Raw genomic sequence first — 14,709 nt, 5'->3', positions numbered from 1 at the left:
CCAGGCCTCTTCTAGTGAATTTTGACATCCAGCTGGTCAAGAAGTTCGAAGTAATATTCACCTGTATTTGTTTTCCCTTTTGCAAGGTAATCAACTAACAGGATACTTTTTGCATCCCAAAACATACTGGCCATGACCTTCCCAGATGATGCGATTTAATTTAGCTTTCTTTGATGCTGAACCACCGGCTTCCATCCACTGCTTGGACTGTTGTTTCGTTTCTGGCATGTAGTCATGGACCCATGTCTCATCCATGGTGACAAATCACAGCACACTCAGTAGAATACCTGTTGAATCGGTCTAAACATTGATGCAAAAATAGTTTTGTGCATTTGCGTTTGATCGGGATTCAGCAAATACGGCACCCATCTTGTACAGACTTTTTGCATTCCTAATTCTTTATGCAATATGTTTTGCACCCTTTCTTCCTATATCCCTACAGCTTCAGTCCCTACAGCTTTATCCTACTACTTCTCACACACCTTCACTCGCCTATCGTCCAACACAATACTATGTACTTTTCGATGGTTTCCAGTGTGGTTACGGTTTTTGGTCATCGTTCACGTGGGTAATTTCCGAGGGATGCGCGACTACGTTTAAATTCAGTTGCCCACTGCCCACGTTTCGACGGTTGACATAGAAAAAGTAAAGTCCCCGTAAACTTTTGGCCAACTTCGGATGAATTTCCTTAGGGCTTAATCCACTCAAAATGAAAAATTTTATGAATGCACAATATTCAAGTTTATCCATTTTATTGAATAACACACAAGACGTCTACTGCAAAAATTTGTGTAAACAACTACTTAAGAGAAGAAGTTGAAACTAAACTTGTCACACAAACTAATGACACCTACACCCAGGCAGGAAACAAATTTTTGCTGATTGGAGCAGCATCTCTGGGTGAGGTTGAGAACTTTTCACCTTACACTCATATAACTTTTATTACTGCAACTGCAACATATTTTTGTCACTAGTCTTAGTGAGTGACAAAAATATGTTGTTCACCTAAATTTTTCATACTTCTATCATATGCTGATGAAGTTAAATCTGAATTATTTTAGTTATTTATTATTCTTATGCATATTTCTTACACATGCTTATAGCTTATCCAAGTCTTGAATAAAGCAATTCCCATAAATACTGTTACGAAATATCAAGGCGGGGCAAGGTAGCTTCCCCACAGAGCAAGTTCACAGTTGCCATAAAATGGCAAGGGAAGGCAGGGTTGCCACATTTGGCGAGAAATCACCCATTTGGCGACAAAATCGGCGATGTGCCATGGACGGATGGATAACCTTCTGGAGCGATTTCTTACCAGTTTAACCCAGAAGTGGGATTAGTGAGTGAATACCAGTGACTTGCCTGCAGAGGAAAGCTATGGTGGAGGAGATGAAGACTTCGATGCACATTTTAGCTAAGATAAAAGTCGGATATGATATGATGAGGGTTGAGGTGAAAGCTGGATTGAAAGAGATGAAAGCCAGACTGGAAGAGAAGAAAAAGAAAGCCTGTCGAGAAGAAATAAATGTTGGCCAAGAAAAGGTGCGAGACCAACTTCAACAGATGAAAGTAGAGCTTTCAGAAGAAACTGGAGCCATAAAAGAAGATGTGGAAATGACAGAAAAATCAAGAAATAGAGGATGAAACATCTAACGAGATTAAAGACAGAGATCGAAAAAGTGAAGAAACAAAAGACGGAAAAGAAGTTTTTGATTCTCATGTGCCTGAAGTAGAGATAGAAGAAAGTGAAAATGTGACTATCAAGATCGTAGAAAGTGATAATGAAGTTAAAAAGTTGCAGTTAGCAAGAGTTGAACCATCTGAGAGTGCATGTGATGCAGAGATGGGAGAAGCTGGTGTGCAGCTTACACAGTGTGCTCCAGTATTGCAAGAAAATTCACCCATTTCGCAAACTATATGTGTGCCTCATAGTGTAGGTTGTGCAGACAAGGACTTGATTCTTAATCAGGATACTTCTGCTCATAAAGAGTTGGATTCTGTTCATAAATCTAACACAAACATCGAAACTGGTTTTCAAGAAATCGAGGTAAATAAGCATGTACCAACTGCTAAAAATTACTGAGAAGAACTGTACACACGATGCGAATAAATTACAGAGTGATGAACGAACTGTTTTAGACCTTCTTGTGGATAGAAAGTCTGAAAGGACTGAATCTTCAGACTGTGATCTGAAAAACAGGAATACATCTGAGAATTGCAGTGGAAAAGTATTTGACTCAGGTATAACTTAATGAGAAGGAGACTGAAATTCCTTTTGAACTTTAATTTGCATAATTCGAAATTGTTATGTGTTAATTTGTGTATTTAACTTGTAAATAGTGTAAATATTTGTTTCTTTAGTTATGCTGTTTGTTTTATTATGTTTTGTTTGTATTGAATTTTTGGCTTCTGACCAAGGGTTGTACTGCCCGGGACGTGCAGTTCTTGGGAAGGGGCAGTGTTACTAAATGTCAAGGCACGGACGGTAAGGTAGTTTCCCCACAAAGCTAGTTCAGGGTTGCCATAAAATGGCAAGGGAAGGCAGGGTTACCACATTTGACAATATGCCATGGATGCATGGGGAATCTTCTGGAATGAATTCTTACCTGTTTAGCCCAGAATGTTCTAGAACACAAGCTGAAAGCTATGTAAGCCCTGCTGGAACGCAGTTAGTAAAGGTGCCTCGCCTAGCGAGTTGATAGTCAATCATTAAATGTCTTGAAGTCTAGTGGCGAGTTGGTCGTCAAGTGCATCGAAGAATCTCTTAGTGTATTGTGGTTAGTGCATCGTCGAGAGAGTGTGTTAAGCTCCGGGAACGACTGAACTGAAGAATCGAAAGCTGTGCTCTGTGTGTCGTCAAGTGCATCGCAAGTTCTAGCGTGGAGAGTCTCGAGAGTACGTGGAGTTCCGAGAACGACCGAGCAGAGTCGGGAGCTGTACTCTGGTGCTTTGCAGCGAAGCTGTCTCCACCGTTATTGCATGACAGTGTGAAGGCTGTGTCACTGATTGTTCCAGCATGTTTATAGTATATCTTCGATGACTGTAAAAGTGTTTTGGAGCTGTCCTGATTAATATTGGTAAATAAAGTGTGCTTCGATACTTCATCAAATGTCGTCGTTATTCACTCCAAATCTACTAACCCGGTACGAACGTGAAGGAAGAAAATAACATAACAACTGGTGTCAGAAAAAAAAAAAGAAAACATAACAATATATAAGGTACATTCAAGGGCAATGCTCGCTATTGTTCATGGTGGAAATCTTCTGGCAGCCACAGATTACATGCAACAAATGTAACTTGGTAATAATTTTGGTGACAATCTTGCGACAAATATAACTTGCTGATAATCTTGGTGCTGCTTATATAAACAGAGAGCCGTGAAAACTAAGTAGTACCATAATTTAATATAAAATTGCACTTATTATCATACTTAATACAATTATGTAAAGAATTTACTTTGACATATATAAACATGCCAGAAAATTTTAATTATTTTATTTAATACGATTTTATTAAAAAAGCATAGATAAATGTACCAGAAAATTTCCGGCAGCCAAAGTTGAGCAATTGCTACTTAATTTTTTTTCTTAAATATCAATTTCGCTTCATTTTCCAATGATGGAAAACAGAAAGCATGATGATTATTTTACAATGAAAAAATATTCAAACAATGCAATTAAAAAAAAAAAAAAAGACTTGTTTGTTTCTTGCTCATGCGCAGATTGGTAACTAACTATTCTCACACAATGGCTGATCAGTAACTGTTTATTTTCCACAAATGCAGAAATACACTTTCTCGCCAAGGCCACTACAGAAGACAACTATCCAAATTTTTACTTCATTTGAATATACACATTCTCGTTTTATGAAGATTAAATTAATTTTTTTATTATTTTTACATCAAACTACTCTATTAGTTACTTAATCAAAATTTAATTATATAAGAAAACATGCACTTTATTATGACTTACCTAACTCGGTTCTTAATCCCAATGCTACTATTTGAAGCAGACGATCAGAAGGAGGACAGGGAGGTTGAGTTTTAATCAAATTTGATAAACTCACAGCTAATGTTTGGTAACCATCATAAAATAACTGGCTATAAAAAATTAATCACAGTTGTTAAAAAATTTGTAAAGTCAAGCTTTAATTTGAACAGAAATGCAACACAATTAGCTTAGCACAGTACAGCATCCAAGATCTGGAGTCATCAGTGCTTCGGCGATTCCAGATTTTAGGTCAGCAGTTTAAATCTAGTAAAGATTAGAGTTCACTTTAGAGTACCCCTTGTATTATCATGAAATTGTTTAATTTATTGCTAAGTTGTTGTTTCATTTATGGTAACTTGAGTAGTTAAATGTTATGGAAACCCTATTATGACGAAATCGTTTGCATTATTACGGGAAATTTTGAATCATGTGATGTTTTTTAATGACTTTTGTGGTGTGTGTTGGTTAGGAAGTACATTGCTTGTTTAATTATTTAACTGATAGAATTGCTAAATGTAGTAAGATTAATTTGAAGTTTCTGTACGATTTGGAACGGAAGGGGAAAAGTGCGTTAATTGACTGATGTGTAAATGAAGGTTTACTTAGTAGTCATTTTCCGAAAAAAAAAAAAAAAAAAAAGGGAACTATGTAGGATATTTTTTACTCTTATTTTTGTGTATTTATGTGGCGATCATGACACATGGATTCTAGTTCAGATAATTTAACAAGTTTTTGGATGCGGTTAACCCTTTGCGACACGCATATTTCAAATATATATTAATCTTTAAAAAAATGCCTTAGAATAAGTCAGATGGACTTACTTAAGTGCCTTTAAGGCTTGAAAAAAATTCTGCGCTTTTATTTTTTACAGTGGAAGGTGGGATACCGTTTGTCCCACCATGCAACTAGCACATGTCTTATAGCATATTGGTGTATAGCAGGAAAAAAAAATCATATGTGGAATGAATAAACAAAATAAAGCATGCATTCTAAAATATTCATAATAAACACACTAAAATGCATTTTGTACTTTTTGCATATATGCATGACTTGTAAAATTTTGCATATGCACATTTTGCATATAGTATATATTTAATATTTTTAAATTTTAGGAACAAAAGAAAATATTTTCTTGAATATTATTTTAAGATTAAAATTTGATACTCGTACATATGATACTAAATAAAATATTAAAATTGGCACTTGATTCAAAAACATTTATATATGATTAAAATTGAAAAAAAAAATCATTTTTCATGAAACTTTGAAAAACATGTTGTTTCATTCCTTTGTAAGCATAGAGGCACTTCACATGTTTCACACATCCAAAATGTTCATTGTTCTTCTTTTGATATGCTGCAATATGCACATCTTCTCCTGCTCGTTCTCTTTGGCGTTTTACTTACATTTTTTAGTCTTTTTTCTGGTTGTACGAACGGGATTTTAGTTTTTATTTGAACTGGGGATTTCAGTTTTCTTTTCAGCTTTTTCTTGCCTGCAAGCGCCATTAGACCTTCTATAACTGAGAGAAGAAAATCTTTCATTGTTTTTACATCATGATCAGGTTCGCGAACAAACTTGAATAAATGTGTTTACTATACTCGCATGTAAAAAGTAAAAAAAAAATCATGTGCCACCATTTCTTGCTTTTGCGGTCTATGTCATATAGTCTGTCAGTTGATCAATCAGTCGACATATCCCATATTCTTATTGTATGGAATAATGCTGTTTGGGCACAGTACTTTTTTTTTTTTTTTTTGTCTTTCCATCTCACTCTTTTCTATTAATTTCTTTCATTTCAGTTGCCTTTTCCAAGCAAGACAGAATAGAAACGGATCTTTTATCCTTCCGTTTTATGCAATAAATTGAATCATCGCTAACTGAAAAGTTTATATATTCTCTTGACATAAATTTGTCTTTTTAAAATTTGGGTAGATACTTCCGATCCATATTTACAGTGCCACATGCATAGATGGGTCTGTGTCTTTAAAAAGCGAAACAAATTATAACTACTTCCCTTTCTTCTTCAGCAATAACTTCAACCTCAGTTATTCTCTCTTGGATTTCAATTTCATCTGAATCAGAACTGACATCTGAAGCATTTGAGTCGCAATCCGATGGAAGATCCAAAGCTTCCTGAATTGTTAATTTTTTTCTAGACATTTTAGCACATCAGAGCATACAACAGATGTAAAAGTGCGCACAATCACAAAAAAAGTAGATGCGAAAAAGAAAAGAAAAAATAATCGTGAGTGCTGCCATCTATTGAGCGGAAATTCAAGTGTGTGGTGGGACAAATTTTAACCCACTTATTTCAACTGCAAAATTAATGTTATAAAATATTGAATCCAATTAAGATTTTTGAAAATAAAATACCTTTGAATATTAAAAAGAATCATACATATCATAAATTGTATACCAAAATTTTTAAAATATGGAAAAATGCGAGATACATGGATATAACTCTTGTGATCCTATTTTGAATATTTTTTGCTTATAAACTTCAGCCCTGGTATAGTAGTAACATATACTGAGAAAAATAATAACTAAAATAGATTATTTTTAAAAGATTAGAAAATTTTTAACGGAAATTGCTATCTGAGAAAATAAATATTAATTAGGCGGGACATATATTGACCCACCATGCCGCAAAGGGTTAAGGTATTTTGTGTGCCACACACTGAAGACAAATGAATTTCTAAATAACGTAAGTGGATATTTGCTTTATGTAGTGCTTAAATGCATAACAGGTTTTTCCTTTTTTATGTTATTTTACTGTTTGGTTCAAAATGTAATTTATTAAGATTATGCATTTTTATTTGCCTCTACTGTAGGATTGGGTGCTCCTTTGACTTTTTAAGTGAAAATATATCGATGTGTACATGGACTAACTCAAGGGAGTACGCAAAGCCTAGTTTATGCAATTCTCTGATTTTTTTTTTTAAGTGAAAATAGGTCGATGTGTACATGGATACCGAGTTTGTACGATTCTTTGTCTTAGTGTAGCAGCGGTTTTTGGCACGAAAATTGCCGCTAACCAAGCCAAAATAACAAGTCAAAGAATTGCACAACCATGTGCTGCCAAAATCTCACAACCATGTGTCGGTATCCAAGTGCTGCCAAAATCTTGCCAAGTTTTGCCAAGGGGTACCCTTAAATATACTTTTACCCTAGTAAAATGACACACAGAATATGGTAGCATTGTAGCTTCACTTATCGTTCAGGTCAGATAAAAATATGCTATTCCTCAAGCACTAAAAGCATGAACTTGGCTACATTTATACAGCATCAATCAACATTTTGTGATTCTCCACAGTGCAATTTCCTAGCAAGTGCTTGAAAGTGACATGTAGGAATCTCAACTGTTCCAGAGAAAAACTGTATTTATAGCACATCTGCTTCTTTTAATTAAATACTATGCATTCCTAGACTTTGTAACTGATTGAGGAAAGTGAGTTTTATATTGTTTTATTGTCTGGAAGTCCATTATTGGACTTCTGAATATCAGACTTTTTACTGTGTACTGTATTAAATCTGACTATAAAGATTGTTTTGACAGAAACTCTATTATTACTTTTTTTAAAATTAATTTTGATGAAAACAGCACTTTTTATTAATCTTTCATTATGAGGGAGGGGAATACAACAATTGAAAAAAATCATTCAATAGCACTTATTTGACCCCCCTCCCCGAGAAAAAAATCAAAGTACATGCTCAGCTAACAATACTTATATTCCATAGTTCAACAAGAACATTATAAAAAGGTGTACTTAAATTTTGTCATCACCTAATTTTATGTTGGCAAGAATTTCTGCAACTTACTCAAAAAGACAATAAAATTGGAAGAAAATCATGATAATGTAAAATTTAAAACTAAACAAGAACACAACTTTAATTTGGCAAAGGTTTCATGCAAAATTCTCTTTAATCTGTCAACAAAACAACCTAAGTTTGATACAGATATTGAATAAAAATTTATCTATCTATAGATTTTTAATTAAAATCTGCAACATATGATTGCATTGTTGTTTACTTTTGAAAAGAATGAATTTTAAATGCATGCAATCAACATATTTTCAAATTTTATACAAATAACTTATTTTAAGTACTTCAGTCAATAAATGATTTTATCAACAACAAAAAAATTCTCATGTTAAATATACCATAGTATCAATTCTAATGATTCTGGAATTTTTGTCAAAAGAAAAATGCAATGAATCAATACCAATACTTTATATGACATAAAAATTGATTTATTTATAGGAAACATGAACGAAAAAATTTTCAGTTAATCTTTGGATTATGGTTACTTGGTGATTTTTTGGCAAAAATTTGGAGACCGTTTTAGCTGGTAGTTTTCTTTGGACGCCATTTTGTTTTCACAAAGTAAAGGCACTTTTTTTTTTTTTAACTCAACATTTTTTTCCAACAATCTGCTAGTCGAATTATGCTTTTCTAGAACTTTTATGGAACAAAAACGCTTAATCATGACGAAGATTAGGTGCAAAATTGGAAGAAAGTGCAGAATCGCCCACTGCTTGCGTTTTTAAGAATTGCACATACACGATATTCACGTACATGTCGACCTATTTTCACTTAAAAAAACATTCCAGAATTGCACAAAAATGGCATTGCACACACTCTTGACTTTATCCATGTATATTGCTAAAGTCCTAGCTAGTAACCTTTATCGCCTTACCAAAATGTCGCCAAACTACCTGTTACCATATTCCAAAGATTAGCCTTTTTTTCTTTCTTTTCATATATTGTTATATTACAATCAACAATTTAATTTCAAATGCATTCTATTAGAAATTTCAGAAAATTCTAAATCTTTGTCTTTATTACATATACATTTAAAATTTATAAACGGTATATACCACTTTATCCTATAGAACAATCAGAAGATCTTGAAACAATCTCCTATGCGGACAATCTCTTTTGCACTTTTTTTTTTTTTTTCTTTCAATCAGAGGATAAAGTATTGTTATATTAAAGAATTTTAATCATTGAGAAAATTCATACTTAACGACTTTAATAACAAAATGAACGAATTTTAATTAAAAAACAATGATGGAGTACAAATAAGATACTTGAAGATGGTGGGGCAATGATATTGCTTATCTGAAAATATTTAACTTTGTTTTGTTGAAATGAATGACAAAGTCTAATCTATTGAATACTTTTTATTATATTTTAAAGATTTTAATACTTTTTACTAAATCTTTTATGTTCAGCATTTAGACAACCAATACTAAATTTAGCACATCAGAGCATACAACGGATGTAAAAGTGCGCACAATCACAAAAAAAGTAGATGCGAAAAAGAAAAGAAAAAATAATCGTGAGTGCTGCCATCTATTGAGCGGAAATTCAAGTGTGTGGTGGGACAAATTTTAACCCACTTATTTCAACTGCAAAATTAATGTTATAAAATATTGAATCCAATTAAGATTTTTGAAAATAAAATACCTTTGAATATTAAAAAGAATCATACATATCATAAATTGTATACCAAAATTTTTAAAATATGGAAAAATGCGAGATACATGGATATAACTCTTGTGATCCTATTTTGAATATTTTTTGCTTATAAACTTCAGCCCTGGTATAGTAGTAACATATACTGAGAAAAATAATAACTAAAATAGATTATTTTTAAAAGATTAGAAAATTTTTAACGGAAATTGCTATCTGAGAAAATAAATATTAATTAGGCGGGACATATATTGACCCACCATGCCGCAAAGGGTTAAGGTATTTTGTGTGCCACACACTGAAGACAAATGAATTTCTAAATAACGTAAGTGGATATTTGCTTTATGTAGTGCTTAAATGCATAACAGGTTTTTCCTTTTTTATGTTATTTTACTGTTTGGTTCAAAATGTAATTTATTAAGATTATGCATTTTTATTTGCCTCTACTGTAGGATTGGGTGCTCCTTTGACTTTTTAAGTGAAAATATATCGATGTGTACATGGACTAACTCAAGGGAGTACGCAAAGCCTAGTTTATGCAATTCTCTGATTTTTTTTTTTTAAGTGAAAATAGGTCGATGTGTACATGGATACCGAGTTTGTACGATTCTTTGTCTTAGTGTAGCAGCGGTTTTTGGCACGAAAATTGCCGCTAACCAAGCCAAAATAACAAGTCAAAGAATTGCACAACCATGTGCTGCCAAAATCTCACAACCATGTGTCGGTATCCAAGTGCTGCCAAAATCTTGCCAAGTTTTGCCAAGGGGTACCCTTAAATATACTTTTACCCTAGTAAAATGACACACAGAATATGGTAGCATTGTAGCTTCACTTATCGTTCAGGTCAGATAAAAATATGCTATTCCTCAAGCACTAAAAGCATGAACTTGGCTACATTTATACAGCATCAATCAACATTTTGTGATTCTCCACAGTGCAATTTCCTAGCAAGTGCTTGAAAGTGACATGTAGGAATCTCAACTGTTCCAGAGAAAAACTGTATTTATAGCACATCTGCTTCTTTTAATTAAATACTATGCATTCCTAGACTTTGTAACTGATTGAGGAAAGTGAGTTTTATATTGTTTTATTGTCTGGAAGTCCATTATTGGACTTCTGAATATCAGACTTTTTACTGTGTACTGTATTAAATCTGACTATAAAGATTGTTTTGACAGAAACTCTATTATTACTTTTTTTAAAATTAATTTTGATGAAAACAGCACTTTTTATTAATCTTTCATTATGAGGGAGGGGAATACAACAATTGAAAAAAATCATTCAATAGCACTTATTTGACCCCCCTCCCCGAGAAAAAAATCAAAGTACATGCTCAGCTAACAATACTTATATTCCATAGTTCAACAAGAACATTATAAAAAGGTGTACTTAAATTTTGTCATCACCTAATTTTATGTTGGCAAGAATTTCTGCAACTTACTCAAAAAGACAATAAAATTGGAAGAAAATCATGATAATGTAAAATTTAAAACTAAACAAGAACACAACTTTAATTTGGCAAAGGTTTCATGCAAAATTCTCTTTAATCTGTCAACAAAACAACCTAAGTTTGATACAGATATTGAATAAAAATTTATCTATCTATAGATTTTTAATTAAAATCTGCAACATATGATTGCATTGTTGTTTACTTTTGAAAAGAATGAATTTTAAATGCATGCAATCAACATATTTTCAAATTTTATACAAATAACTTATTTTAAGTACTTCAGTCAATAAATGATTTTATCAACAACAAAAAAATTCTCATGTTAAATATACCATAGTATCAATTCTAATGATTCTGGAATTTTTGTCAAAAGAAAAATGCAATGAATCAATACCAATACTTTATATGACATAAAAATTGATTTATTTATAGGAAACATGAACGAAAAAATTTTCAGTTAATCTTTGGATTATGGTTACTTGGTGATTTTTTGGCAAAAATTTGGAGACCGTTTTAGCTGGTAGTTTTCTTTGGACGCCATTTTGTTTTCACAAAGTAAAGGCACTTTTTTTTTTTTTAACTCAACATTTTTTTCCAACAATCTGCTAGTCGAATTATGCTTTTCTAGAACTTTTATGGAACAAAAACGCTTAATCATGACGAAGATTAGGTGCAAAATTGGAAGAAAGTGCAGAATCGCCCACTGCTTGCGTTTTTAAGAATTGCACATACACGATATTCACGTACATGTCGACCTATTTTCACTTAAAAAAACATTCCAGAATTGCACAAAAATGGCATTGCACACACTCTTGACTTTATCCATGTATATTGCTAAAGTCCTAGCTAGTAACCTTTATCGCCTTACCAAAATGTCGCCAAACTACCTGTTACCATATTCCAAAGATTAGCCTTTTTTTCTTTCTTTTCATATATTGTTATATTACAATCAACAATTTAATTTCAAATGCATTCTATTAGAAATTTCAGAAAATTCTAAATCTTTGTCTTTATTACATATACATTTAAAATTTATAAACGGTATATACCACTTTATCCTATAGAACAATCAGAAGATCTTGAAACAATCTCCTATGCGGACAATCTCTTTTGCACTTTTTTTTTTTTTTCTTTCAATCAGAGGATAAAGTATTGTTATATTAAAGAATTTTAATCATTGAGAAAATTCATACTTAACGACTTTAATAACAAAATGAACGAATTTTAATTAAAAAACAATGATGGAGTACAAATAAGATACTTGAAGATGGTGGGGCAATGATATTGCTTATCTGAAAATATTTAACTTTGTTTTGTTGAAATGAATGACAAAGTCTAATCTATTGAATACTTTTTATTATATTTTAAAGATTTTAATACTTTTTACTAAATCTTTTATGTTCAGCATTTAGACAACCAATACTAAATTTAATTTTCGATTCTCATAAAAAGCACATGCTTAAATTTCATCACTTATAAAAATTCATTTTTAATATACACCCGTAAATATTCTTCCAATCTGATTAATTTAATGATTCCATTTCCTTATCTTCTTATAAATTCATGCCTCATATCATATGTTAATGCTCTCAGCTATATTTCTTTAGGATTTCTGCAATTTGGGCTTTAAAAATTCAGTTACGAATATAAGTAAGAAAACAGTTTAACATTAAACGGACACAAACTCTCGAAATACCTGATTATTAATCTGTATAACTGGTCTCTCTCTTTATAACCTTTCCCATGCGGAGGCATTATAAATTTTCAAATTAAATTCCAAACTCAAACCGGAAACAGACAGACAAACAAAGTATACAAATGTCTTGTTTTGCACCCGCTAAGTCTTTCTGCACTTTTCTTGTTCGGCACGTAGTTAATAACGTAGTTAATAGCTGATTGTAAATAGCACGTTGATTGTAAAGAACAATTAAAATACGATATAGAGCAATATAGTACGCTTATCCAAAGCATCAAATATATTAAAAAACATTAGTAATTTCTGTTAAAATATTTCTTAGCTTAAACGACTCGAGCAACGGTTGGTTTATCTCTCCATTAGCTAATTAATAGCAGACTTCAACTCTAACAGCAAATGGCAGTAGCGGAGAATGCAAAATTAGTTATACATACTTTCTGTGTTTATATATCCTAAAAGGAACCGAGTTGCAATTTTTTCATTTTTGGAATTGAAAGGGAACGTACTTTTTTTAATTTGGGAAACTAGCCCAAAACTATGTCAGCTCCAGATTCTGTAATTGCACGTAAGTAATAGTCAGTCTTCTCATATGCTAGAATTTTATATCAAATTAAAGCATATAACATTTGGGTAATTTTAACTTAATTTTTCCATCAATACGAGGTATGTTAAAAACTTAAATTATGGAATAAATGCGCAAGCCAGGCTGATAAATCTAAAGAAGGAAATGGATATGCATTTTTTATCAGAATAACTAACAACGTCTAAGTTATTTTATGGTCAGCATGTAACTTGTCAGAGATACAGTCAAAACTAATTATACAAGAGATTATAATTCTGATGTACAATAAGCTTTAATTGTGCGAAGCATATCATTTTTCTCCTTGGGGGAGGGGCGGCTTCTTGTTTTCACAGTGTCAATAATTTTTAATTAAGATTTTAGTGTGGTAATCATAATAAAAATTTTGTATGTGCAAGGAGAATATGAAAATTGCTCATTAACTAGCAAAAATGAAAAAAGTGGAAAGAGTTTTTACAAATCAAATATACAAATTCCGATTTATGATTTTACTGGATAATGATTAATAGAGCTAGGATTTATGTTATATAAGCTATATGTACTAAAGGTATATCTCGATCACTATTCTTCAGTAAACCGTTTGCATGTAAAAGAGCTGTATTATCTGTAGCTATATCATTATTGAAAATCCATAATGAAAAAGCATTCTAAGTAGGCATTTAACTATTTTATTCTGTTGCTAGAAATGGAATCTGTCTTAAAATTAGCAGTGTTTAATTCATTTATTATTTTTATTTTGTGATAAATATTTAGCATAAAATTAGTCAGTTGATACAAACATTAGGAAATTAGGCTTGTACATGAAAAACATAACTGATGAATGATTTTCTTAGCATTGATGTAAAAAATTTAATCTTGCAAAATATGAAATTAAAAATATTCATCAATAAGTGGTATGATATATTAATTATATACAGATATTTAAATGTTAAATGCTTTCTTGAATTATTTAAAGTAGTAGATTGACAGAGTAAGAGGGAATATACATCTTAAAGCAGGGGTCTGAAATTTTTAAAACTTTTATGCCACATAAATGAGAATCAAAAGCATATGTACCGCCATAAAAGTCTTTTTGATTAAAAATCATTGTATCATAAATGGAGAGTTTATAATAAGAAAAGCTGGCAGGCTTGTCAATTTAAAAAGTACACCAGGCTTAAATGTGGCCTGAATCTTTACCTCAGTAGAGACTTTCATTTTGTACTTTCCAATCATCAGAATATGACGAAGTGGCCTAAATGGTCATATTTTCTTCAGAGCGGGGCTGTATCAGGACCATACAAAGCAAAGTTCACTTAAAAAGAAAAGAAACAAGAATTTACCTTTATTCAGTAGCTTTAGAGTTTGGGGAGCAAAGTTCTCAAACTCTTGTATTACTTAACACTCCTGTATTAAAACTGGAGAATCAAAAACATAATACTCCTCTGCTTAAGTTACAGTAGGGTTCTAAGCATTCAAACCAGTCAGGACCTGTTCCCAGGTTGAATTAGTAAAAGTTTATACAGTCAAAAGTCGT

General features: G+C 32.0%; 2 protein-coding genes across 2 annotated transcripts in view; one reads left to right on the top strand and one right to left on the bottom strand.

The window, feature by feature from the left end:
• The window catches only part of CstF50 (cleavage stimulation factor subunit 1 Cst50), a 69,505-nt gene extending 56,736 nt beyond the window's left edge, over positions 1–12,769 (bottom strand). Inside the window, exons 1-2 of the mRNA XM_035377156.1 lie at positions 12,614–12,769; positions 3,972–4,099 (exon numbers count right to left, since the gene is read on the bottom strand). Of these exons, the coding sequence (XP_035233047.1) occupies positions 3,972–4,099; positions 12,614–12,672 (187 nt within the window). The 5' untranslated portion in view covers positions 12,673–12,769. The remainder of the gene's footprint in view (positions 1–3,971; positions 4,100–12,613) is intronic.
• A 222-nt stretch (positions 12,770–12,991) lies between these two features.
• Positions 12,992–14,709, top strand: part of eIF2A (eukaryotic translation initiation factor 2A) — a 101,040-nt gene continuing 99,322 nt past the window's right edge. Inside the window, exon 1 of the mRNA XM_085825993.1 lies at positions 12,992–13,178. Within this exon, the coding sequence (XP_085682119.1) occupies positions 13,151–13,178 (28 nt within the window). The 5' untranslated portion in view covers positions 12,992–13,150. The remainder of the gene's footprint in view (positions 13,179–14,709) is intronic.

The sequence above is a fragment of the Stegodyphus dumicola genome, chromosome 10 (genome assembly GCF_044657685.1).
Source record: "Stegodyphus dumicola isolate Sdum_Otavi_A_Nest chromosome 10, ASM4465768v1".
NCBI classification, from domain to species: domain Eukaryota; kingdom Metazoa; phylum Arthropoda; class Arachnida; order Araneae; family Eresidae; genus Stegodyphus; species Stegodyphus dumicola.
The sequence above is the reverse complement of the archived record's forward strand: the minus strand, read 5'-3'. Positions and strand labels throughout refer to the sequence as shown.